General features: G+C 35.3%; 2 protein-coding genes and 1 long non-coding RNA gene across 3 annotated transcripts; 1 reads left to right on the top strand and 2 right to left on the bottom strand.

Moving 5' to 3' along the window:
- Nucleotides 1-2: 2 nt before the first annotated feature.
- Nucleotides 3-12,052, top strand: LOC123877603 (MICOS complex subunit Mic60-like). Its single transcript, XM_045924416.1, has 18 exons — nucleotides 3-99; nucleotides 720-898; nucleotides 1,304-1,460; nucleotides 1,993-2,083; nucleotides 3,146-3,217; nucleotides 4,016-4,185; nucleotides 4,405-4,531; nucleotides 4,998-5,161; nucleotides 5,807-5,932; nucleotides 6,246-6,318; nucleotides 6,600-6,688; nucleotides 7,203-7,313; nucleotides 7,566-7,683; nucleotides 8,297-8,431; nucleotides 8,864-8,967; nucleotides 9,746-9,847; nucleotides 10,542-10,627; nucleotides 11,005-12,052. Exons 1-18 carry the CDS (start codon nucleotides 55-57, stop codon nucleotides 11,180-11,182), a joined length of 2,127 nt encoding a protein of 708 aa, XP_045780372.1. The 5' UTR covers nucleotides 3-54; the 3' UTR covers nucleotides 11,183-12,052.
- A 1,384-nt stretch (nucleotides 12,053-13,436) lies between these two features.
- On the bottom strand, nucleotides 13,437-19,072 carry LOC123877514. The gene is made up of 2 exons (XM_045924316.1): nucleotides 18,305-19,072; nucleotides 13,437-14,033 (listed from the first exon to the last, which is right to left on the bottom strand). The coding sequence occupies exons 1-2, from the start codon at nucleotides 19,070-19,072 to the stop codon at nucleotides 13,536-13,538; spliced, it is 1,266 nt and encodes a 421-aa protein (XP_045780272.1). The 3' UTR covers nucleotides 13,437-13,535.
- Nucleotides 19,073-22,386: 3,314 nt separating this feature from the next.
- Nucleotides 22,387-22,787, bottom strand: LOC123877628. Its single transcript, XR_006798632.1, has 2 exons — nucleotides 22,527-22,787; nucleotides 22,387-22,451 (listed from the first exon to the last, which is right to left on the bottom strand). It is a non-coding gene; the product is annotated as an uncharacterized LOC123877628 (long non-coding RNA).
- Between the last annotated feature and the right edge of the window lie 632 nt (nucleotides 22,788-23,419).

The following is a 23,419-nucleotide window of genomic DNA, read 5'->3' as shown; positions in this document are numbered from 1 at the left end:
GGCCTCCTTTCAGTTGCTTTTGACAGCCCGAGTGGAAGAAATTCAGTGCCGAAAATGTACAGATTTACAAACCATTTAACAAATCCCAATTTAGTTTTGGTAATTATAACTTTAACATTTCTATTTCCATTATTAAGTGGCCTTTCTAAAATAGTTCGTAAAGCAGAACTCATCTCTTAACATTCGCTTTTATTTCAAAGAACGATCATGTTTTTGGGTTAATAATATTGTTTAGATGTTTTTCAGCTTGTTTTTATGTAAAGGACTATTACTTTTTGGTTTTGGTTCTTATTTAAAATGTATTATCATAGCTAACATTGTTATTGTTGTCGCTTACATAATCATATAACGTCATTCTTAATTCTTGCAAAATAACCTAGAAAAATATTTGAAATTAGCGATGGTTCGCCGATCAGCTGGTTAATTTAATTAAGTTAAAAAATAACAGTGTCCAGTTTTTGTCATCCTTATGGTATTATTTATTAAACCATAATGGTATCACTTACTAAATATATACATATTATAGGTTTGCCATCACTAGATTTGTCCGAGTAGGGTTTTGTATCCTGCAAACTGAAACCTACATGCCTGAGAGTTATAGAGTCCATAATATTCTCAGAGGTGTTTGCCAATCCATACTGGGCAAGCATAGTGGAGCCAAACATTTCCTCATACTGAGCGAAGATCTAATGATAATAAGTATTATTTTTCTACCATAGGTTAGAAAACAAATAGGCGACGGATCATGCGCTGCACTGATAGTGATGCGGTCGCCGCGTCGGCAATACGCTCAGCAAGAGAGGTGCCCCCCGAATGAGAAGAAGCCAAAATCCAGGAAATTGTTCTGGGGGACTGTTGGTGCTACTGTATTGACTGGCGCGGCGGTTGTTTATGCTAAGTATGAGTTTAATTTTTCATAATCTAGATGACCGAAAGTGCTAGAAGGGTGACCTTACACCAGGAAGTGCAGCATTTGAACCCCTTAGAGTGAGTATCTTCTCAGAGTGAGAAGGGTTTAGGTCATAGTCTGCCACACTGGCCCAATGCAGACTTCACACACCTTTGAGAACATGGAGAACTCTCAGGCATGCAGGTTTCCTCACAATGTTTTCTTTCACCGCTAAAGCAAGTGATATTTAATTGCATAAAATGTACATAACTGAAAAGTTAGAGGTGCGTACCTGGGATCGAACCCACAACTTTCTGATTAGAAGCAGGACGTTCTAGCCCTTAGGCTATCACATTTTCGCTTTTCATGACTATGAATATTGATTTAGAATTCTGTGGTGTTATTTAATTGTAGATCAAGCCCTGATGCTCGTAATTGGCTAGAATCAAATGCACCATGGGCAAATGACTTCGTAGCACTCGTATACCAGGAGAACACAACATATTGGAGCTCCACTGTCAACCAGTTGAGCAAAGCATCCAGTTATGTCAGCAACTTCTTATTTGGGAAGGTCTGTATTATTTATTCATTCATTCGTTTATTTTACTTTCTTTCATGTACATTGATTGATTGAATTTAAATCTAAATATACATGAAGCCCTGTCAGGGCATCGCAAATACAAAATATTGTAGAATATGATATTATGAGTATTTATATGTGAGGATATGTTTAGTAGTTGTACATGTTTTAGTTCATTGGTTGCCATGGTTACCAAATTACTTAATCGATTTCGATAAAACAGGATTGTTAGTTTTTTACCTATTCTGTTACTAGTTAGCACCTTCGCTTTTGTGGGAATTTTGAAAATATGGCCTTATTCCTAGTCTATATTATTTTGGGACCTTAGTGAAAAATTTTCACTTTGTCCTAGGGTTTGGGCTGGGCATTGATGAGTAAATCAGTCAATGAGTGAGACTTTTTCATATTTGTAGCTAAAGAATAGCTTTCTCTGTCTGTGTCGTACATACTAAGAGTGATTATCTCTGTCATTGATCAAGTAATAAAGGGGATTTTCATGAGGTAATTATGCTACTTTTTGCAGGAAGGTGTATCCCCACTAGATTTCAAACAGAGGTCAGAGCAAGACCTGGAAAAAGATGCAGCTAAGATCTTTTCTAGCAAAACATACGAATGTGAGTAACATTTACACTAAACTAATTAAATAAATAAACACTTTATTTACATACTAGCTGATGCCCGCGACTTCGTTCCCGTGGATATAGGTTTTTAAAATCCCGCGGGAATTCATTGGTTTTCCTGTATATAAGTAGCCTATGTGTTAATCCAGGGTATAATCTATTTCCATTCCGAATTTCAGCCAAATCCGTCCGTTTTTGCGTGAAAGAGTAACAAACATACACACACACACAAAATTACGCCTTTTAGTGCGATGAGGCCTGTCTAGTCAAAAGCTACCCTATTACTATTGTTGATCTACAATATTTTGTAAAAAAAGATTTACCATGGAATTATACTGGTTTTTACCAGACTACGGCAAATCCAAAAGGAAGGATTATTTAACACTTCTCAATAATTATTATGCCCAAGGTATTTTTGATTGAATGAGCACATTTTTGCATTATGCTTATTTGTCATTTTTACATGCAGCATCGGATAAAAAACCTTTACAGGAAACCTCTAAGGCTAAAGGTAAATCTTGTAAAGAAATAATCTTTATGCTAGTTGTCAAGCGATTTTGTCAAGTGAAAGCCTTTCCCTTGTAAAAAGTAATTAGTGTCTTTTAAATTGCAAACAATTGTAAAAATTAAAAAGTTAAGTAGTTAAGTTAAAAATTTTCAACACCCCCGACAAGTGAAGGTTACAGTAACTGGAAAAGAGCTGATAACTTTCAAACGGCTAAACCGATTTTCTTGGATTATAGCTAAGAACACTCTCGATTAAGCCACCTTTCAAACAAAAAAATCGGTTCATTAGTTTAAGTGCTACGATGCCACAGACAGATACACAGATACACAAATACACACATCAAACTTATAACACCCCTCTTTTTGATTCGGGGGTTAATTAGTATAGACTATAGATTCAAAAGTATAGAAATCAAATTCTCTGTCCTTTCCTCACTAATATTATGAGAAAAGGTTCTGATTAATACAACAAAATTAACACTACTGATATACTGAAATATGACTGAATAACTGAAATAGCAATATTATCATGTCATCTTTGTCTGACAGTACCACCGCCGCAACTCGAACCATTGTATGTTGAAGAGAAGAAGCTGGACACGCCCGAAGTTGAAACACCAGGTTGGTTACCATTTTCATCCCACTATGAATACGTAGGGAGTTTAGTGGTCTGTTAGTATGTACGTTTCTCTATTCTTTCGTACCTCCCAAAGTCTCAATTTGATAAAGAGGAGGTATTGTATGCCTTGGTTGTTCAAGTGTCATAGGTTATCTGACGTCATGGTACATCAAATATGGCGAAGATGACAAAAGTATATAAAATAAAGAAATAAAATTAAATTTCATAATTTTTGTTTTTAGGGTTCCATACCTCAAAAGGAAAAACGGAACCCTTATAGGATCGCTTTGTTGTCTGTCCGTCCGTCCGTCGTGTCTGTCAAGAAAACCTATAGGGTACTTCCCGTTGACCTAGAATCATGAAATTTGGCAGATATTTAAATGTACGAAAATGTAAGTCATTCTTCTGTGACTAGAGTTGGAGTGAAAGAAAACCTTGTTTCAAGACGAAACAAGTTAGAGTATTGAAATAAAATATAGTTACCAGAATTACATTTTATGGCTGAGATATTTTCGCGTCATTCAAAACTAAGATTTCTGTGCAGGTACATTGGCATAACTTATAGAATAAAATAGATTTTTGTTCAATTAAACTTCTTAAAAGTGCTTTTGAATCGTCAAAATAATCTACCATTGGTTCGGAATGCCGTTCCTACCGAGAAGAACCAACAAGAAACTCGGAGTAGAACCAGAAAGAAAAGTATTGTACACCAGTTTATTAAAAAAAATTGGGTGGATTTTCGTGTTTTACTTGTTATACTATTTTACTTATTATATCATACAAATGTCCTTTTTTTATAGCTACGGTAATACAGACAGAAAAGTGCGAGCCTCAACAGCCGACCGTCATAAGGATAACCAAAGACATGGTAGAGTTGGAGCATGACATGCACGAGAACACAAAACTAGCCATAGACAACTACAAGAAGGCCTTACAATACTGCGCCGACTACAATAAAGCTTTGTATAAGGTAAGAATTTCAGTGTTGGCTTTTTGCAATCAAAAATCCAACACTACTGTTTGGTGTTGAAAGGATCTGCTTGAAGGATGATTGCTTAATATAGATAATGAAGAGATAAATTGATATATGGCTTAGTTTTAGATTCAGAATAACAAAAATTAAAAAAATCTGCATAATATGTGTGTGTGCGCTTGAGAACTTTTATAAAGGATGTAAGTTTTGTGGCAGGTTGTGGAATCATCTCTGAGCGATTTGGACAAGAAGCACTTCATGGCGCTGCAGGGCGCGCGCAACGAACGTGACGCTTACCTCGCGAAGGCTAAGGACGCCTCTGCTAAGGCCAAGTGTGCTATCGGTATGGACAACTTTCCACCTCTCACCATCCTGTCAGTTATATGAGCCGGAGTCCACTGGTACTTGCTCTTTGTGGGTTTCCTGGGGGCACCTTCTTGGCTCCCTTCAAATTACTTATCTCTGTCCATGACCCTTGTGAGTTTCTCCCATTTCTGGGGGAGACGTTCCTAAGTACGCAAAGCCCCGCGTGCCCCAAGTGGGTGTCATGTTTAGGGCCGTGGGTATCTTGGAACTTGTTTGGCTTCTAAGGTTAACACTTCATTAAGGTAATTCAGGGTTCATAGTGAGTGATCGAAGATAACCTGTGGTACCTAGTAAGGCCGTACACCGCTTGCTATACAGTTTAGTCATTATACAAATACATAGGCCCTAATCGTTCTAGCTTAAAATGTTTCGACAACATGTGATGTGTGTGTGTGTGATGTGTAATGACAACTTTCTTTGATAAAACAAACATTTTTGCGTAGAGACCCTGGACCGTATGATAAAAGCGGGCGTGCAAGCGCCGCCAGAAAGTATCGCGGCTACAAACAGATACATCAAGCAATTCCGTGCAGACCTCAGCGACGTTGAAAACCAGTTCAAGGAGTGCGCGAGGGAATCTGTGCTGAGTGACAGGTACTGGAACAAGGTAATTATTTACTTCCATCTTTATACGATAAATGGCGCTGTACGAAGTTACATCGCGCTATCGAAGTTAGCTTGAGTGGTATGGAAGCAAAATGTCAGATCGTGCAGCCCTCAGCAATGTTGAAAACCAGTTCAAAGAGTGCGTGAGTCAGTCAAAACAAAGTCAAAGGAACAACGTTACTATCTACTACAACTTTTCTACGATAGATGGCGCTGTATGAAGTTACAGCCCGCTATCGAAGTTACTCGAGAGGTTTTTTTAAATTACCAATGTACCAGCGTAACAACAGTTTCTAACAATTAAACAAAGAAGATGAGAAGTGGATAGGGAAGCACTTAACTTTATAAGAGATCTCTACCAGTGATCCCTTGTAAAGTAAAAATAGGTACAACTGACATAGATATATAGGTAGAATAAATGCCTTATACTAATAAGAAGAATACTAGGGCTTGTATAAATGATTTTTAAGGGAAGTGTGACTCAAGTCATTGAGGATAGCCATACTTATCTTACAGAGCATCTAGTACTGATCCCATAAGTCCATTGAGTCCATATACTAAAAAACTGGATCATAAAAAAATCGCTATTTAAAAAAAACTTTAAAAATCTTCCACCTCCACCCTAATAATAATTTTTTGCCTACAGGTGGACGAAGCCCGAAAAGCATATAAGGAAGAGCTGCAAATGTTGTTCCCTGGACTGGACCTCAGTTCTCGACAACTGGATATCAAAGGAGATACGGACCTTCTGTTGATGTATACTTTGAAACAGGTCAGATATTCACTAATTTTATGCGAGTTCCGTTAGATTTTCTTAAAGGCCGATTCACACCAAGTACGTACACGTGACATGTGCGTAGTGACGCGCGTAAACACACCGGGTTACGCATTCGTTCACGCATTACGCAAGCAGTGCGCCATGTTTCATACGGTTCCATACATTACAACGGCCGCAATGGTACGCGCAACGTCTACGCTTACGCAGCCTGTGTGAACGAGCTATAAGTTGATCTTCTCACGCTGATTTTGTTATTGGTTCTTAGAGTTAACATGTATGCATTCTCTAATTCTTTAATTTATTTCAGATTCAACACTTGCAAAATGAAATTGCAGAACTTCAAACAATAAGGGAATTGAAAATAAACAGGGCAATCGAATGTGAGCATTTTTTTAAAAATAGTAACAATTATAATTTACTAAGACAATAAAAATAACATAGTTCCATAGGCTTAGGTTGAAATCTATAGACAGCACTTTGACTTTGCTTAGTCTTAAGCTTCAGTTAAAATGAGATAGATTTATGAAACTTAAGGCTAGCCTTGTCTAATTAGTATACAAATAATGTCCGCGTGGAATGGTGCCAAGAATACTGGCTGCATTTCCGCGCTAGACAACCAGGCTGATCCGTTGACAGTGACACTATGTAATTTGTTTTCCAGGTCATGACGAGAAAGCCATCATTGAAGCGAAAGTGGAAGACATGATCAAAAGAGAGAGATTAGCAAAGGAGAGAGAATTCCAAATAAAGGTGAAAACAAAAAAAACACTGGTCAAGCGCGAGTCGGTCTTCACACGAAGGGTTCTACACCACTGTATAAGAAATACTATTTTTTAGGGTTTCGTACCTTAAAACGAAAAAAATAACTCTTATGTCTGTGAAGAAAAGGGAATCAAAACTTATAGGGTACTTCCCGTTGACCTATAATTATGGGCAGGTAGGTAGGTCTTATAGCACAAGTAAAAGGAAAAATCCGAACACAGTGAATTTGGGTTCACATTAAAAAAAAAATTAAAATGCGTTTACGAAGAAATAATTAGTTTACTAAATCACGTATAGAATCTATACATGTTTTAGTGAACTAATTATTTCTTCTATGTTAATTATATCTATACTATAGATAGCGCTGTCCGTCATTAACTTGCAGTGTTGCACATAAGTGTTATATCTTCACCACGGAACCCTTCTTGACCGTCCGACTCGCACTTGGCCGTTTAAAAAAAATAAAGTTTTTAATTAAATTTGAAAAATCGTTTTGTTATAGAGTTTGGAAGTTCAAGCGGAAGCGAATAAAAAGCTGAAGGAACAGATGAAGAAGCAGTTCGAAATTCAACAAGAGGTTATACAGGACAGGCTCGCTCAAAAGGAAAAAGAGGTACTTAAGAGGGGTCTCTCCGTCACTTACTCCATACAATCGTAGTTCCAATTTCATTTGAATATTAAGCAACCAAAGTCCATGAAATTTTGCAGGCATATTCTAGAAACTAATATCTGTGTCTGTGGTCGGTCTAATGTCACTCTGCTGTCTGTCTGACAGACAGACAGCAGAGTGACATTAATCGGGCTTCGTTTTTACGCTTTGGGTACAGAACCCTAATTATAAACACTTACCTATTGTTTTTATTAGGTAATGGGCAGATTCAGTCGCTCGGTGTCTGAGCAAGTGGAGAAAGAGCGAGTGACGTTCAAGAAGGAACTCGCCGCCATGGCGGGGAAACTACAGGCGATCGAACAGACGCTCAAACGTAAGTATATACCATTGAATTGGACATAATATCGTCGTATTTTACGAATCCACTCTGACCGTTGGGGCGATTTTAGGGTTCCGTACCTCAAAAGGAAAAACGGAACCCTTATAGGATCACTTTGTTAGCTGTCTGTCTCTCCGTCCGTCCATCCATCCATCCGTCGTGTCTGTCAAGAAAACCTATAGGGTACTTCTCGTTGACTTAAAATCGTGAAATTTGGCAGGTAGGTAGGTCTTACAGCACAAGTAAAGGAATAAATCCGAAACCAAGAATTTGTGGTTACATCATTAAAAAAAATTAAAATGTGTTTCAATTTTCAAAGTAGATAACTATACCAAGTATAACTTATACAAAGTAGATAACTATACAAATTAGATAACTATACCATATGAAAGGGGTTTACCTGTATATTCTAAAACCGATTTTTATTTATTTTTATGCATAATAGTTTTTGATTTATCACGCAAAATATCGGAAAAATTACCCGAGTACGGAACCCTCGGTGCGCGAGTCTGACTCGCACTTGGCCGGGTTTTTTTGCTGATTTCAACAAACAACCACACTTTCGCACTTATAATATGAATTTTGATTTATTTGTTTATTTAAACAGAGAGAGCGAAAGCGGAAGCGGAAGCGCGTCGCTCACAGTCTCTATGGGCGGCCGCGGAGGCGTTGCACGCCGCAACCAGGCGGAATACCCCCGAAACTAAACTAGACAACGAGATCAAGGCGCTGGAGACCGCTGGTAAGTCCCAACATTATCTTGAGAGTGATAGCAGACAGGACATGGATGGACTGGATGTCTGCATTAGTTTGTAAGTATATTAATTATATTAACTAGCATAGAATAAGTTTCTCACATGAATTTTATTTATAGTTACTAACATAAGAAAGGCCGATTCACACCAAGCACGTACACGTGAACCGTGCGCAGTGACGCGCGTGAATCCGTAGACATAACTGCACGCATTACGTCTACGCGAACGTTCACGCCACGCAAGCGGTATGCCATGCCTCATACAGTTCCATACATTACAACGCAATGGTACGCGCTACGTCTACGCTTACGCAGCCTGTGTGAACGAGCTGTAAGATGGCTACTAACATTGTATTGTGGGCCTTTGAAAAGAAAATTGGCAAATAGGCTGTCTCATGAAAGCTAAGATTTTGTTTCCAGGTAAAGACGACAAACTAGTACAAACAGTATTAAAAGGCATCAACCCTGAAGTACGAGAGAAGGGTATAGTCACAGAAAAGACCCTAAGGGATAGATTCGATACGGTAATCATATTTTTATTACTAGATTTTGTCTGGTAGGCGGCCTCGGCTGTGGCTAGTTACCACCCTACTGGCAAAGCCGTGCCGCCAAGCGATTTAGCGTTCCGATACGATGCCGTGTTGAAACCCAAAAGGGTATGAGTGTAATAAAAGCTACCATACCCCTTCCAGGTTAGCCCGCTTACATCTTAGACCGTATCATCACTTACCACAAGGTGAGATTGCAATCAAGGACTAACTTGTATCTCAATAAAAAAATAAAAAAAAATGATTATTTCCGCGATTTCGTCCGTGGATTTATGTTTTTAAAAAATCCGTCCAAGATACTGTGCCTGCTCACACAACTGCTAGAACCATGGACTATTCTAGAATAGAATAGAATAGAATAGATTTTTATTCAAATAAACTTTAACAACTTTTTACTAGTTCAGGGGTTCAAAATACTAACCCATCCTCCATACAGCCCAGATTTAGCTCCATAATATTTTTTCCGCCACGATGAAAGAATGCTTCGTGGGCAAAAATTTATCACTGCAGAAGAGGCAGTCGAAGAATTTGGGCGGTTATAAAATTTTTCGAAAGTTGATTCATCCGAATGCAACATTGGGGTTGGAAGGGAATATTTTGTGAAGCTACAAACAACTTTTTTCACATTGCTTTTCTGTTCTCAACTGTTTTTTATTTCATTAACAATTTCTGGAACAGTCCCCGTATTTTATTATAGTATCAAAAATGTAATTAATGAATCGATCAAGCTTTCAAGTATGGATTGTTTTGTTAGGTGGAGAAGACAGCCGCCAAAGTGGCCTTAGTCGGACGTGAAGGCGCCTCTCTACCTGTCTACTTCCTGTCATGGCTTCAATCCAAACTAATATTCCAGAAGGTCAGTAAAATATGTATAGTAGGCGACAGGTCGGACACGGCAATCGGTATGAGGCAAGGTCACCAGCGCTATCCCGCACTGGATTAGCGCGGGGGCTGTGCGAGGCGTCCCTACCCCGATTATACATCTCGATTTGTCACGTGCTTTATCAACATGCCAGGAAAGATGACATTTTTGTAAGTATCACTCAGAAAAGCGAGCATTATTGAAATATTTTAACAAAAAATAATAAATACACTGAATATAATTTGTTGTAATGGACTAAGAGCCAGCGCGTCCCAGACCTTCGTTAATTAATAAAAGCGGAAAATTTCTCTGCATATTGTTCCTAACACGGGAGGAACGATATTTAAAGTTTCGGGGTGTCTGGCAGGAGGTTGCCACAATATCAAGTGTCTGGGAATGCATGACGTGATTTCCGAAGAAAATGAAAAAAAAAATACTTTATACTTTGACGTAAGATTCTTTACACCTTTATTACCTGTTATCTCCCAAAGCCATGGTGATCCCAACTTCATAGTCGCTGATGGTTCCTCCCTGTGTTGGGAACAATACGCAGATAAGCTTTCAGCTTTTATAAAATAACGAAGGTCTGGCACACGCCGTCTCTCCCTCTATTACATTTTAGTGTCTAGATGTAAGATAAGCAATTCTATAAGTTAAAAAGCGAGTTATTTCTTTCCTACTATTTCAGTTGGCGGAAATCCCTAAAGATGAGCTAGATAATCAACCAACAGACTTTTCCAAGTTGGACACCTTTGACATAATTCAACGAGCCAGGTGAGATTTCAATGAAGCTTTTGATAGTCTCCAACATGAATTGAACAAATAAATTGAATGTTTATAGTGTTGAAATTACTATTTAATGTACCTGATGATATTATTAATTAATTAGATTACGCCCGTGAATTCGTCCGCGTGGATATAGATTTTTAAAAATCCTGTGGGATCTCTTCGATTTTCCGGGGACAAAAAGTAACCTGTGTTCGACTCCGATATGCAGGCTATCTCTGCACCAAATTTTGTCATTTGCAGTTCAAAAGATGGACCTTTATGGATAAAAATTGGTTTTGTAGATGGGCTGTGAAAAACTAGCAGACAGATAGACACACTTTTGAATTTATGGGCACTAGTGTGAATTTTTTACCTCTTTTCAGGTATCACATGGACCACGGCAACCTTTCAATAGCTTTACGTTATGTAAACCTTCTGCAAGGCGCTCCCAGAGCCATAGCAAAACCGTGGTCGGACGCCGCGCGCCGCCATCTTGAAATCAAACAAGCCGCCGAAGCTGTCATGGCGCACGCATCCGTTTCCGGATTATTGTACCTCTAGTCTGACAGTTCCGGAAATTGATATCGAGTCGAAACACACTCGTATATGGGTTTTAATTAATGACATTTAAAATTAATGATACAGACATTATGGCTTATTTGTTTTCGAGCAAAAATCGCAAATAAAATTAAAAAAAAGAAGGAAACGTTTTAGTTGGAATTTAGTTTTAATTTACAACATAATCACCACACTGAACTGTCAAAAACAATAATTGGCGCTCAAATGATCAAATTAAATAATACCAAATTATTGGTCAAAAGATAAAGGATTATTACGAAATTTTTTAAGATCCTTCGGCTAGAAAAATTAAAGGACACGTGTTTCCGGATTATTGTTACCCGTAGTCTGACATTTCCGGAAATTGATATTGAATCGGAACATATTCGTATCTTCATTAATCATTCATTAATGGTACTTAAAATAAACGTGAGTTATTTTACTATCGTTCATATGCTATCGATCAAAGATCGCAGATAAAATTAAAATAATAAACGTTTTTGATGGAATTTGGTTTTGATTTATACCATAATTTATAGTAAATAATAATAATTGGCGCCCAAATTATCTAATTAAATAATAATATGAAACGATTGGTCGAAACTTTATCTCAATTAAGAATTATTTATTGCATCTTGAAATGTAATAAGATTCTGGAGCTAGAAAAATTTATATGACGATGTTTTCCGGATTTATTGTACCTCTAGTCTGGCATTTCCAGAAATCGATAAGGAATCGATCAATTTTACATCGAATGATAACGTCACTAATTAAAGTAAATCGAGTAATATTCACTAATCGAGTAGAGTCACTACTTAAAGTAAATTTAAGAAAATTATTACTGCTTCTTCTGAATGGAAATCGCAGATTAAATAAAAATAGAAATAGTAAATATAATATAGTCTGGAATTCGGAAAATTATTACTTTAACTTAAAATGCTGTAGAAATGCCTATAATAATTATTATTATAGGCATTTCTACAGCATTTTAAGACCCGTAATTAAAATTACAAATCAGATAAAAGCATTTCTGTACCATTTTGAAATTTTTTAAGTTTCTTAATTCCATTGTTGAGAATTCTGGAAATCAAAATGCTAAAAAAGTATTTCGATCTATAAGATTATGAATTATTTATTTTCAAAAGAATACTACAATTTAGGTTACTTTGGTTCAAAACATAAGACGGGTAAAAGAACTTAAAAAAATGTTAAGCATAAAAGGAGGGGGTTTTGAAATAAAAAGCATACTATTTATTGTTATATATTTTATTTACATATATTATTATTTAAAGTTATATGAGTTGCGTGTGACATTTTAATTCGACACAAAGCAAAAGTGGTTTGATTTGATGACTTTATGATAAAAAATTGGGACAAGTACATCAAAGAGTTCAATATATAAAACTGCCATAATTTGAGTTATTGAAAAATGTACCTTACGATAATGTAACATAGATTCAAATTAAGTTTTCCTGCCACTTAAATGCATTTAATTGAAATTGAAAATGAAACGTCGACTTACCCATATTACGCCTTGGTATTGAAATTGTTTGTAATAAATGCACTGTGGTCATTTTAGTGAGCTGTGTAAATATAAAACAATGAATTTAAAATTAAATGAATAAAATTAGACAATGATTTTTATTTGCTAGTCATTTTATTCTACTGTCGATCTTAAGTGATTTTATTTGTTTAAAAAAAAAACTATGATCCCTATCTTCTTAATATTAATTACTTTAATTGCAGTACTAGTGAATATACGCAAGTACACTCAATTCGGGTTTTAATATTCAATTCGTCGATAACTGATAAGTTACTTAGCAACTTTGTTAGATCTTGTCTATTTTGAAATGACGCGCCCCACTACATAATTTTGCGTAGTAGTGATGTGTAAATTGCGGTGGTGGGGCGCGTCATTTCAAAATAGACAAGGTCAATTCTACCAATTTGCCAAAACAGATCATACAATTTTTGTCAGATAACAACGTTGCTTAACTCATTCAGTAAGATGGTATGAACTACTACATAACCAAACTACAAATTATAGATATCTTGAATATTGAAGCCCGACGTCAGATGAAAAATTATACATAATATCAATCAACAAGTGTAAATTAAAAATTTATAACACCCTCGATAAGTGAAGGTTACAGTAACTAGAAAAGAGCTGATAACTTTCAAACGGCTGAACCGATTTTCTTGGCTTATAGCTAAGAGCACTCTCGATTAAGCCACCTTTCAAACAAAAAAAAAAACTAAATTAAAATCGGTTCATTAGTTTAGAAGCTACGATGCCACAGACAAATACACAGATACACACGTCAAATTTATAACACCCCTCTTTTTGGGTTGAGGATTAATAACCGTCATCGTGATTGCGGGCATGCCAATAATGCATTGCGATTTCTTCCGAAGGATGTAAACTTATTTCTTTTAATATCTTTTGTTTCAGAGCTGTTTCATCGTCTTCAGACATACAATTGTAGCCTGAAATTAGTTCCATTACCAATAAATAGCCTTCAATAAAATCTTTGCTATCAAGGAAACTTTTTAAGGCAGTCATTTTATAAATTTTATCGTATTGAACATACTTGTCGAATATAAGTTTTAAAACATGCGCAAAAATTAGGTAAACTATTGGCCCACTGTTTACAACATCTTCCTTTAAGTAATCCAAACACAACCTGCCAAAAACAGGCGCTGTTTTTTTGTACAGATGTATCAACTCTTCAGACTTTTCTTTTGAATCATTAACTTTAGTTTTCAGGTCATACAGAGTCGTTATGAATCCTAAAGACAACTTTACATATGACAAGAGAAAATAATTTTCTTTTATCGATAAATTACTTTGGAGTTTATTTAGAACATCAGTATATATGGCAATGGGAAATACCATTTCTTTCTTCAAAACTAAATCTTCAAATTCCGTACTCATATACTCAAATATATCAAGTAAATTGTTTCGAGTGTAATAGATATTAACGTGTCGCTTATCCCACATAGCAACAGCTTTTTCCACTAGTGGTACAAATATTTGTTCATAACGCTCTCTTTGATCTGATTCAGACTTAGTTGAAAATAAATACAGGGCTATTTTTTGAGTGTATTCATATTTCTGCGTAGAAAACTTTTTATCAAAATTTTCGAGAAACATTGTTCTCATAAAACCAATATCTAAAAACTCCATGATATCGTTCATTTTAGTATTTAAATCATCGATAAAGATTTTACAATTTAATTTGGCTGGCGCTTTTTTTAAAAATTCATAACTCTTCATCCAAAATGCCGCTCTAGCAGACAGTGGAATCTTTTCAGCTTTGGTTAGAGTAAAGTATATTTTCTTGTTTTCTTCAAAACTTAGTTTATCGATAAACATGCTCAATAGCTCCCATACGTTTAAAATAACTGTTTCATTATTTTCTCTACAAAGCCTTTTATATGTCTCGCAAAAGATATCCTTTCTTATACTTCTGTTTTTACTAGATTTCCAAAACTCTGTAAATATATGTTTAAGCTCCTTATGATCTAGCCTAGCAAATGCAACTCGAATGCCATGTTTTTGCAAGGACACTGGTGTATTAAGAAGTTCCGCTACATATTTGCGAATGTGATCAGAGCTCATGTTATAAAATATTGCATTTAATGATGGTAGCACATAATGCAAATAATCTCCTTTAGCGTACAATAAGGCTACTCGGAGAGGGGGATGAAGTCTTGCTCGGTGCATACATGTAGCGATATTTTTGCAAATGCTGATCAATAAGTCGTCAGATTCACTGGGGTCAATTTTTGCTTCTTCCGGCACATATTTTTGAACAAAGTTCACCAGTTCTTTTTGTGAAAGTAATGTACATAGTCCTTTTATTGAAGTCTTATGAATGCTTCTTTGGTTAAGGTTCTCGTTAAAAGTCGTTTTGAATGAGTCTGCTAAAGGTCGATGCCAATCAATTCGAATTTTTTTCAGAAACCTCTCAAATGGTACGTTATTATTTATGTATGAGTTTATTTCCTTTCTATAATTTTCCAATAACTCTGGGTCATGTTTAAGAGCGTTGATGCAAGTATTTTGAGTGGGGCTTAAAATAATAGATTCAGGAAATAAAAGTCTCCTCCAGGACTTTTTGAAATGATACACACCCGATAGATCGCAACTCCAAGAGTTTTCTTTTCTTGTAATAATTAGGTCTTTAATTTTCTGCAGAATGAATGGATAATCCTTGAGTTCTTTGTTCCATTTCTCGAGAAGTTTGAAAACTATTAACATAATGTCCACAGTCTTATCAAATTCTTTTTCACTTTTCATATTATTTGTAATTTTTGAAACGTAATATTTGTAAAAGTAATTGAATATTTTCTCTCTTTCTTCGATGTTAAAATTATAATTTATGTATTCATACTTTATAAAATATTCAGAATCAAATTTATTTTCTATGTCTTCGGGAATATCTTTACCATGTGCTGCGTTATGTAAAATAATGAATTTCACACATGTTTCCACACTATCTTTGGATCTAGTAGACACTTCCAAGCTGTTAAAAATATAATTGAAATATCGCAAAGTTTCTTCATCGTAGTTGTCTGAGTTAGTTTTGGTAATGACATGGTTTACAAACTGAACTTTAAATTTAAAGGGTTCGCTGATATGATGTTCGTAGTAATATTTTAATAATGTGCGTATATTTTTGTTGTCATTGCCAGCGCATGTAAGCATTGTTCTCAAAATCCATAGTCTATCAGTAGGATTCGATTCATTACGAATCAAATGTTGCAAATCTTCAAAAGCCTTATCAAATGGTGCATACACGTACCAACTCCATATATTTTTAGACGATGATACATTAAATTTTACGGGTAGATTACAGTACTCCACTATATCATCCCATGTCTCATTTACGAGGTCTTGATCTTCACAAGATTTTTCAATAAACACTTTATTAACAAATTCGAATCTTTCCTCAAATGGTAACCGGTTCAAAAAGTATTTAATTTTCTTAAATGTGAACCATGAACGCGTTTCCTTATTTTTAATGTGAGTTAGTATAAAACCTTTAACTTCCTCTTTTTTTACATATTTGGCAAAAGTTGGAATATGAAGGAAATAGACGTATTTTTCAAGATTATTCATTACTCTTACCGGGTATTCTTCCATCACTATTCTTGTATATTTCGGACCAAAGCGAAAACTTTCACCACGTTTTAGCGATTCTATAATATACAGGAATTTTTCAAGGTTTCTTTTTAAAAGAAATTTTCCCGGTTCAATCATACGGTCTACGTAATACGTAGCTGTATAATTACGTAATAGTATTTCCAAAATAGAAATGGATTTTTCATATAGCCGTTTCAATACGTATTTTGGCATATCATTAGCATTGTTTTGGATAATTTTTTCAATAAAGGGAACAGAGCAACCCGGAAGCCACTTCAATGATTTTTCGAAATCCTGTTTGTAATAGTTGAAAAATTCTTCAACGCGTTTTTCGTCTTTCAAATTCAGCCTTACGTGCAGAATGAGTTTATTAAAAGCCTTCGATGTCATACGTGGATATAGATGTTGGTGTAAATATTCAGGATTAATGATATAAGAGTATTGCTGATCGGTTATCAGCCATTTGGATTGCTTGATAATCCGAGATACGTATAACATGTCTTCACATTTAAGCGCTTCAAGAATGTATTCTACGTTTCTTTTCTTGCATGCCATATCAATTTTAAATAGGTTATCCATATCAGACTCTTCGTAATTAATTGCTCTAATTTGTTGATCTGGATTGTTTTGGATTGCTTCATTTACTAAGTTGTTGTAGTTTCGATGTTTTTGTCCTAACGTTTCACCCTTTAGTATAAGAGGCTCCATTTTGTTCTAAAAAACAAGAAAAAAAAATTCTGATTAAAAGTTTAATTAAACATGTAACCTTACCTATATCATACAATTCTTAGAATCAATCAGGAAAAACGCTTTAGTCTTGTTATAAAATCAAAGCCTTTTGTACGAAATGCGTACGATTGTACACAGTTTGATTGTAAATTGTTGAATTTGTAAGATTGATATAATGATAATTACGCAAACTTCAAACGAAAGCTACAAGGGTTCCAAAGATGCCCTGATCTGAGAAGAAGTTCACAAATTACGACGCAATAAAGTGCAATTCACCTTATTCATCTCGCACAGCGCTGCGGCATAAAATTTAATAAACACCTCTCTTTCTATCGCGTAAACGCTTATCTCTCTCTCTATCTCTCGTGTCGCGCAGGGGTATGTATATTTATCGGGTCATTTGTTCAAGTTAGCACAGCTTGCTAACGTCTTAAAAGTTAGGAGTCTTTACTATTCTCTACTAGGAGCTCTGGTAAAACAGACAGGTATCTTGGGGCTATAACTGTAGTCTTCCTATATTCATTAGGCAAGATTTGTGGCCTGAATTCTGATAGCCAAGCTGGGCTGGAGGAATGGCAAAAGAACAGCGTTGGTGTTGGGAGGCTACAACTAGATCAAAACAAATCTAAATTTTTGATTTTTTTTGTTTAATAATGAATTTTAGCCCCATAAACTACCACTATACAAAACATCACATTATTTTATTAGGTACTACAGTCCAAGACCATTATGCATTTCAATTAAAAATCGTTACTGTCCTTGCATGTATGCCAATAATGCATTGCGATTTCTTCCGAAGGGTGTAAACTAATTTCTTTCAATATTTCCAGTTTTAGGGCTCTTTCGTCGTATTTAGGAAAATAATTGTAGCGTGGAATTAGTTCCATTACCAATAAATATCCTTCAATAAAATCTTTCCTATCAAGGAAACTTTTTAAGACAGACATTCTATAAATTTTATCGGATTGAAGATACTTATCGAATATGAGATTTAAAACATGTGCAAAAATTTGGTAAATTGTTGGTCCATGATTTGTAACATCTTCCTTCAAGTAATCTAAACACAACGTGCCAAAAACAGGGGCTGAATCTTGATACAGAATTATCACTTCTTCAGACTTGTCCAATTTTTCTTTAGAATCATTAACTTTAGTTTTCAGGTCATGTAAAATATTTATGAATCCTAAAGATAACTTTACATAAGACAAGAGAATATAATTTTCTATTATCGATAAGTGACTTTGGAGTTTATTCAGGACATCAGTGTACATGGCGATGGGAAATACCATTTCTTTTTTTAAAACTAAATCTTCAAATTCTGTACTCATATAATCAAATATATCAAGTAAATTATTTCGAGTGTAGTGGATATCATCGTATTGCTTATCCCACATAGCAACAGCTTTTTCTATTAGTGGTACAAATATTTGTTCATAACGCTCTTTTTGATCTGATTCAGACTTAGTTGAAAGTAAATACAGGGCTATTTTTTGACAGTAATCATATTTCTGCGTAGAGAACTTTTTATCAAAATTTTCGAAAAACATTGTTCTCATAAAATCAATATCTAAATACTCCATGATATCGGTTATTATGGCATTTAACTCATCAATACAGCTTTTACAATTTAATTTGGCTGGCGCTTTTGTAAAAAATTCATAGCTCTTCTGCCAAAATGCTGCTCTAACAGAAAGTGGTATATCCTCAAAATTGCTTAGAGTTAAGTATATTTTCTCATTTTCTTCAAAACTTAGTTTATCGATAAACATGCTTAACAACTCCCACACGTCTAAAATAACTGTTTCATTACTTTCTCTACAAAGCCTTTTATATGTCTCGCAAAAGATATCCTTTCTTATACTTCTGTTTTCACTAGATTTCCATAACTCTGAAAAAATATTTTTGAGTTCATTAGAATCTAACCTGGCAAATGCATATCGAATGCCATGTTTTTGCAAGGATACTGGTGCATTAAGAAGTTCCGCTACATATTTGCGAATGTGATCAGAACTCATGTTATAAAATATTGCATTTAATGATGGTAGCACATAATGCAAATAATCTCCTTTAGCGTACAATAAGGCTACTCGGAGAGGGGGATGAAGTCTTGCCCGGTGCATGCATGTCGCTATATTTTTGCGAATGCTGATCAATAAGTCGTCAGATTCACTGGGGTCAATTTTTGCTTCTTCCGGCACATACTTTTGAACAAAGTTCACCAGTTCTTTTTGTGAAAGTAATGTACACAGCCCTTTAATCGAAGTCTTATGACTGCTTTTTTGGTTAAGGTTTTCTTTAAAAGTCGTTTTGAATGAGCTTGCTAAAGGTCGGTGCCAACCAGTTCGAATTTTCTTCAGAAAGCTCCCAAATGATACGTTATTATTTATGTATGAGTCTATTTCCGTTCTATATTTTTCCAATAGCTCTGGGTCATGTTTAAGAGCGTTGATGCAAGTATTTTGAGTGGGACTTAATATAATAGATTCGGGAAACAAAAGTCTCCTCCAGGACTTTTTGAAATGATACACATCCGATAGATCGCAACTCCAAGAGTTTTCTTTTCTTGTAATAATTAAGTCTTTAATTTTCTGCAGAATGAATGAATCATCTTTGAGATCTTTGTTGCATTTCTCAAGAAGTTTGAAAACTTTTAGTATTATGTCCACAGTCTCATCAAATTCTTTTTCACTTTTTATATTACTTGTAATTTTTGAAATGTAATATTTGTAAAAGTAATTGAATATTTTCTCTCTTTCTTCGATGTTCAATTTGTTTTTATATTTGTTATAATCATACTTTATAAAACTTTCAAAATCAAATTTATTTTCTATATTTTCGGGTATGTCTCTGTCATGTGTTGCGTTATATAAAATAATGAATTTCACACATGTTTCCACACTATCTTTGTATTTAGTGGACACTTCCAAGCTGTTAAAAATATCATTGAAATATCGCAAAGTTTCTTCATCGTAGTTGTGTGGGTTAGTTTTGGTAATGACATGGTTTACAAACTGAACTTTAAATTTAAAGGGTTCGCTGATATGATGTTCGTAGTAATATTTTAATAATGTGAGTATATTTTTCTGGTCACTGCCAGCGCATGTAAGCATTGTTCGCAAAATCCATAGTCTATCAGTAGGATTCGATTCATTACGAATGAAATGTTTCAAATCTTCAAAAGCCTTATCAAATGGTGCATACACGTACCAACTCCAAATATGTTTAGACGATGATGATTTTTGTACAGGTATATTACAGTACTCTACTATATCATCCCATGTCTCATTTACAAGATCCTGATCTTCACAAGATTTTTCAATAAACACTTTATTAACAAAATCAAATCTTTCCTCAAATGGCAACCGGTTTAAAAAGTATTTTATTTTCTTATATCTGAACCAAGAACGCGTTTCTTTATTTTTGATGTGAGTTAATATAAAGCCTTTAACTTCATCTTTTTTTAAATATTTCGCAAAAGTTGGAATATCAAGGAAATCGACGTATTTTTCAAGATTATTCATTACTCTTCCCGGGTTTTCTTCCATCACTATCCTTGTATATTTCGGACCAAAGTTAAAACTTTCACCAGGTTTTAACGATTCTGTAATATCCAGGAACTTTTCAAGATTTCTTTTTAGAAGAAATTTTCCCGGTACTATCATATGTTGTTTATAATACCAAGTTGTATAATTTCGTAAAACTGTTTCCAGAATAGTGATAGATTTTTCATATAATCGTTTCAATAAGTACTCTGGTATATCATTAGCACGTTTTTGGATAAAGTTTTCAATAAAAGGCACGGAACAACCCGGGAGCCACTTTAATGATTTTTTAAAATCTTGTTTGTAATAGTTAAAAAATTCTTCAACCCGTGTTTCGTCTTTCAAATTCAGCCTTACGTGCAGCATAAGTTTATTAAAAGCCTTCGATGTCATACGTGGATATAGACGTTGGTGTAAATATTCAGGATTAATGATATACGAGTATTGCTGATCAGTTATCAGCCATGTGGATTGCTTGATAATCCGAGACACGTATAACATGTCTTCACATTTAAGAGCTTCTAGAATGTATTCAACGTTTCTTTTGTTGCATGCGATATCAATTTTAAATAGGTTATCGATATCAGACTCCTCGTAATTAATTGCACTAATTTGTTGATCTGGATTGTTTTGGATTGCTTCATTTACTAACTTGTTGTAGTTTCGATGTTTTTGGCCTAACGTGTCACCTTTTACTTTAAGATACTCCATGTTGTTCTGAAAAAAAAAAAACAACAAAAATAAAGTTTGAGTTAAATGTTTAAACAAACATGGACCCTCACTCATTTGATAGAATACTTACTTAGGATCACCCAGCAAAGACGTTTAAACAAATAGCGACTCTTCGTATAAAGTCAAAGACATTTATTCAAAATTGTACACTTTTTGATTGTAAATTGTTGAATTTGTAAAATATAATTGATGTAATAGTGATCCCATCAAAACATTTAATGTTTTGGTTGCCAAGACTAATTATTATTAGTTCATAATGCTTTCACTGTTAAAAAAGTGTTTCACTTTTAAAAAACTTTCACTGTGAGATTAAAATACGATGGTTCTAAGCCCAGAAATTACGACGCAATAAAGTGCCATTCAGCTCCTTTTTTTTCTTTTGTGAAGAAAACTCGTCATGGATACCACCGGCCACGGGGGTCACAGTGTTTATGAATAATTATGTCGCAGCGAAATGGCACTAACCGGGAGTTGGTCAACTCTCTTAGTGTCCGTTCACACAGACCGGCTCGGACCGGACAGCGGGTTTTGATAGCGATTAAAATAGAGTGTTGGATAGTTGAAATAAGGTTTATTTTTACATATCACCTCTTTTGTTATTGAGAATGCCGGAGAGCAAACCTTACGCGGTTAGTGTGAAAAAATAAAAGGAGCCGACCGGCTACGTATGATTTCTGATGACGCGCTCTTCGGCTCTCGCGCAGCCGAATAGCTTCGTTTGTTTGAACAGTGCTCTTCCAGCCGGTCTATGTGAAACAAAGCTTGGTCGCTCCGGCCAGTTCCAACCGTACGCGCACCGGAGGTCTGTGTGAAAAGAAGAGCACCGTCCGATTCTGCCCCAGCCGGTCTGTGTGAACGGACACTTAGGGATATGGCTAACGCCCGGGACATGTTAAAACGACAACTCAATTAGTGCATTTCACTAAACTTAAAACACACTCACTAACTAACTCCGAAAAGTTATAGGAAACGCCTGGAATCGATTTTAGCATTACTCGGCGGCAACTATTTAAAGACAAAATTAGGATTACATAATGTTAACAAATAAAAACGTACCTTTAACAACTCTGTTTAGGTTGTGCAATATTATATTCAGTCCAGGCCGGGCACAGAAGTTATTCTGTAGACACCAAAGACATGGATTAACATTTATATCGCTGAATGAAATAGATAGGTTTCTTATATAGGTACTTACCTTACTTATTTATATCAACAGTGTATTTATAGGTTTTCACACACAAAACTATGGAATAAAAGGTAAGAATATTATGTTCAAAGAAGTCCTATAGTTTGCTACTAGCCAGAATAAATTCACACCGGCTCGCGATGTGGTCGATGAGTCAAACAAAACATTCTATCGAAAACATGAAGGTCACTGTACAAGCTGTTTATCGTTCCGTCGCACTCATATCGCAAAGATAAAAACGAGATAAAAAGTGTGCGTGGATGTGGTTAAGCTATATTATGTAGGTAAATTCAAAATTGTAGTGATTCATAGAATTTTTTTTATTGTGCAATTGGATTTGGGTATATAGGTACCAAATGTTAATAATTACCTATTTAAAAAATCTGTCGCACTGTCCGTCCGATAATAAAATTGTAAGGTTTTGGTACTAAGTTTTTGCAGAGAATATTCAGACAGGCGCTCGATTTCTTCATCTCGCGCAAAGAATACCTGCAGTATTAGCTGCGGTATTATATTCCGTACAAAATGAGAACCATCGATATAATATGATGAGAACTCACTCGCCATTTTAACTATGTGTCAACTGTCAAGTCAAAAGTACATGCAACATAAGTACATGCACCATCAACCTCACGTGGGATACGAGGGCGGCACTGAAAATTTCGGGAATCAAGGAAGTGACACAACATTACTATTTAAAAATGTATTTATTGCTTTTCGAAGTATTCTCCGCGAAATTTGACACATTTTTCCATACGATGGAACCAATCTTTGAAGCAACCATTCCATTCGGAAGTTGGGGTCTCCAAAATGTCCGTTTTGTAGGCGTCCACAGCTTCTTCAGGTGATGAAAATCTCTGACCACGCAATGTTAGGGTCGTATGCTTATTATTGAGATTAAT

This window comes from Maniola jurtina, chromosome 24 (assembly GCF_905333055.1).
Source record: "Maniola jurtina chromosome 24, ilManJurt1.1, whole genome shotgun sequence".
In the NCBI taxonomy this organism is placed as follows: domain Eukaryota; kingdom Metazoa; phylum Arthropoda; class Insecta; order Lepidoptera; family Nymphalidae; genus Maniola; species Maniola jurtina.
The sequence above is the reverse complement of the archived record's forward strand: the minus strand, read 5'-3'. Positions and strand labels throughout refer to the sequence as shown.

Excerpts from the sequence above, each read along its gene's own strand:
- LOC123877514 (XM_045924316.1), bottom strand. The coding sequence starts at position 19,072 with ATGAGTTCTGATCACATTCGCAAATATGTAGCGGAACTTCTTAATGCA. Across the intron at positions 14,034-18,304 it reads ACACTGATGTCCTGAATAAA|CTCCAAAGTAATTTATCGAT; the intron begins CTCCAAAGTCAC and ends GTTCTAAATAAA.
- LOC123877603 (XM_045924416.1), top strand. The coding sequence starts at position 55 with ATGTACAGATTTACAAACCATTTAACAAATCCCAATTTAGTTTTG. Across the intron at positions 5,933-6,245 it reads TGATGTATACTTTGAAACAG|ATTCAACACTTGCAAAATGA; the intron begins GTCAGATATTCA and ends AATTTATTTCAG. Across the intron at positions 6,689-7,202 it reads AGAGAGAATTCCAAATAAAG|AGTTTGGAAGTTCAAGCGGA; the intron begins GTGAAAACAAAA and ends GTTTTGTTATAG.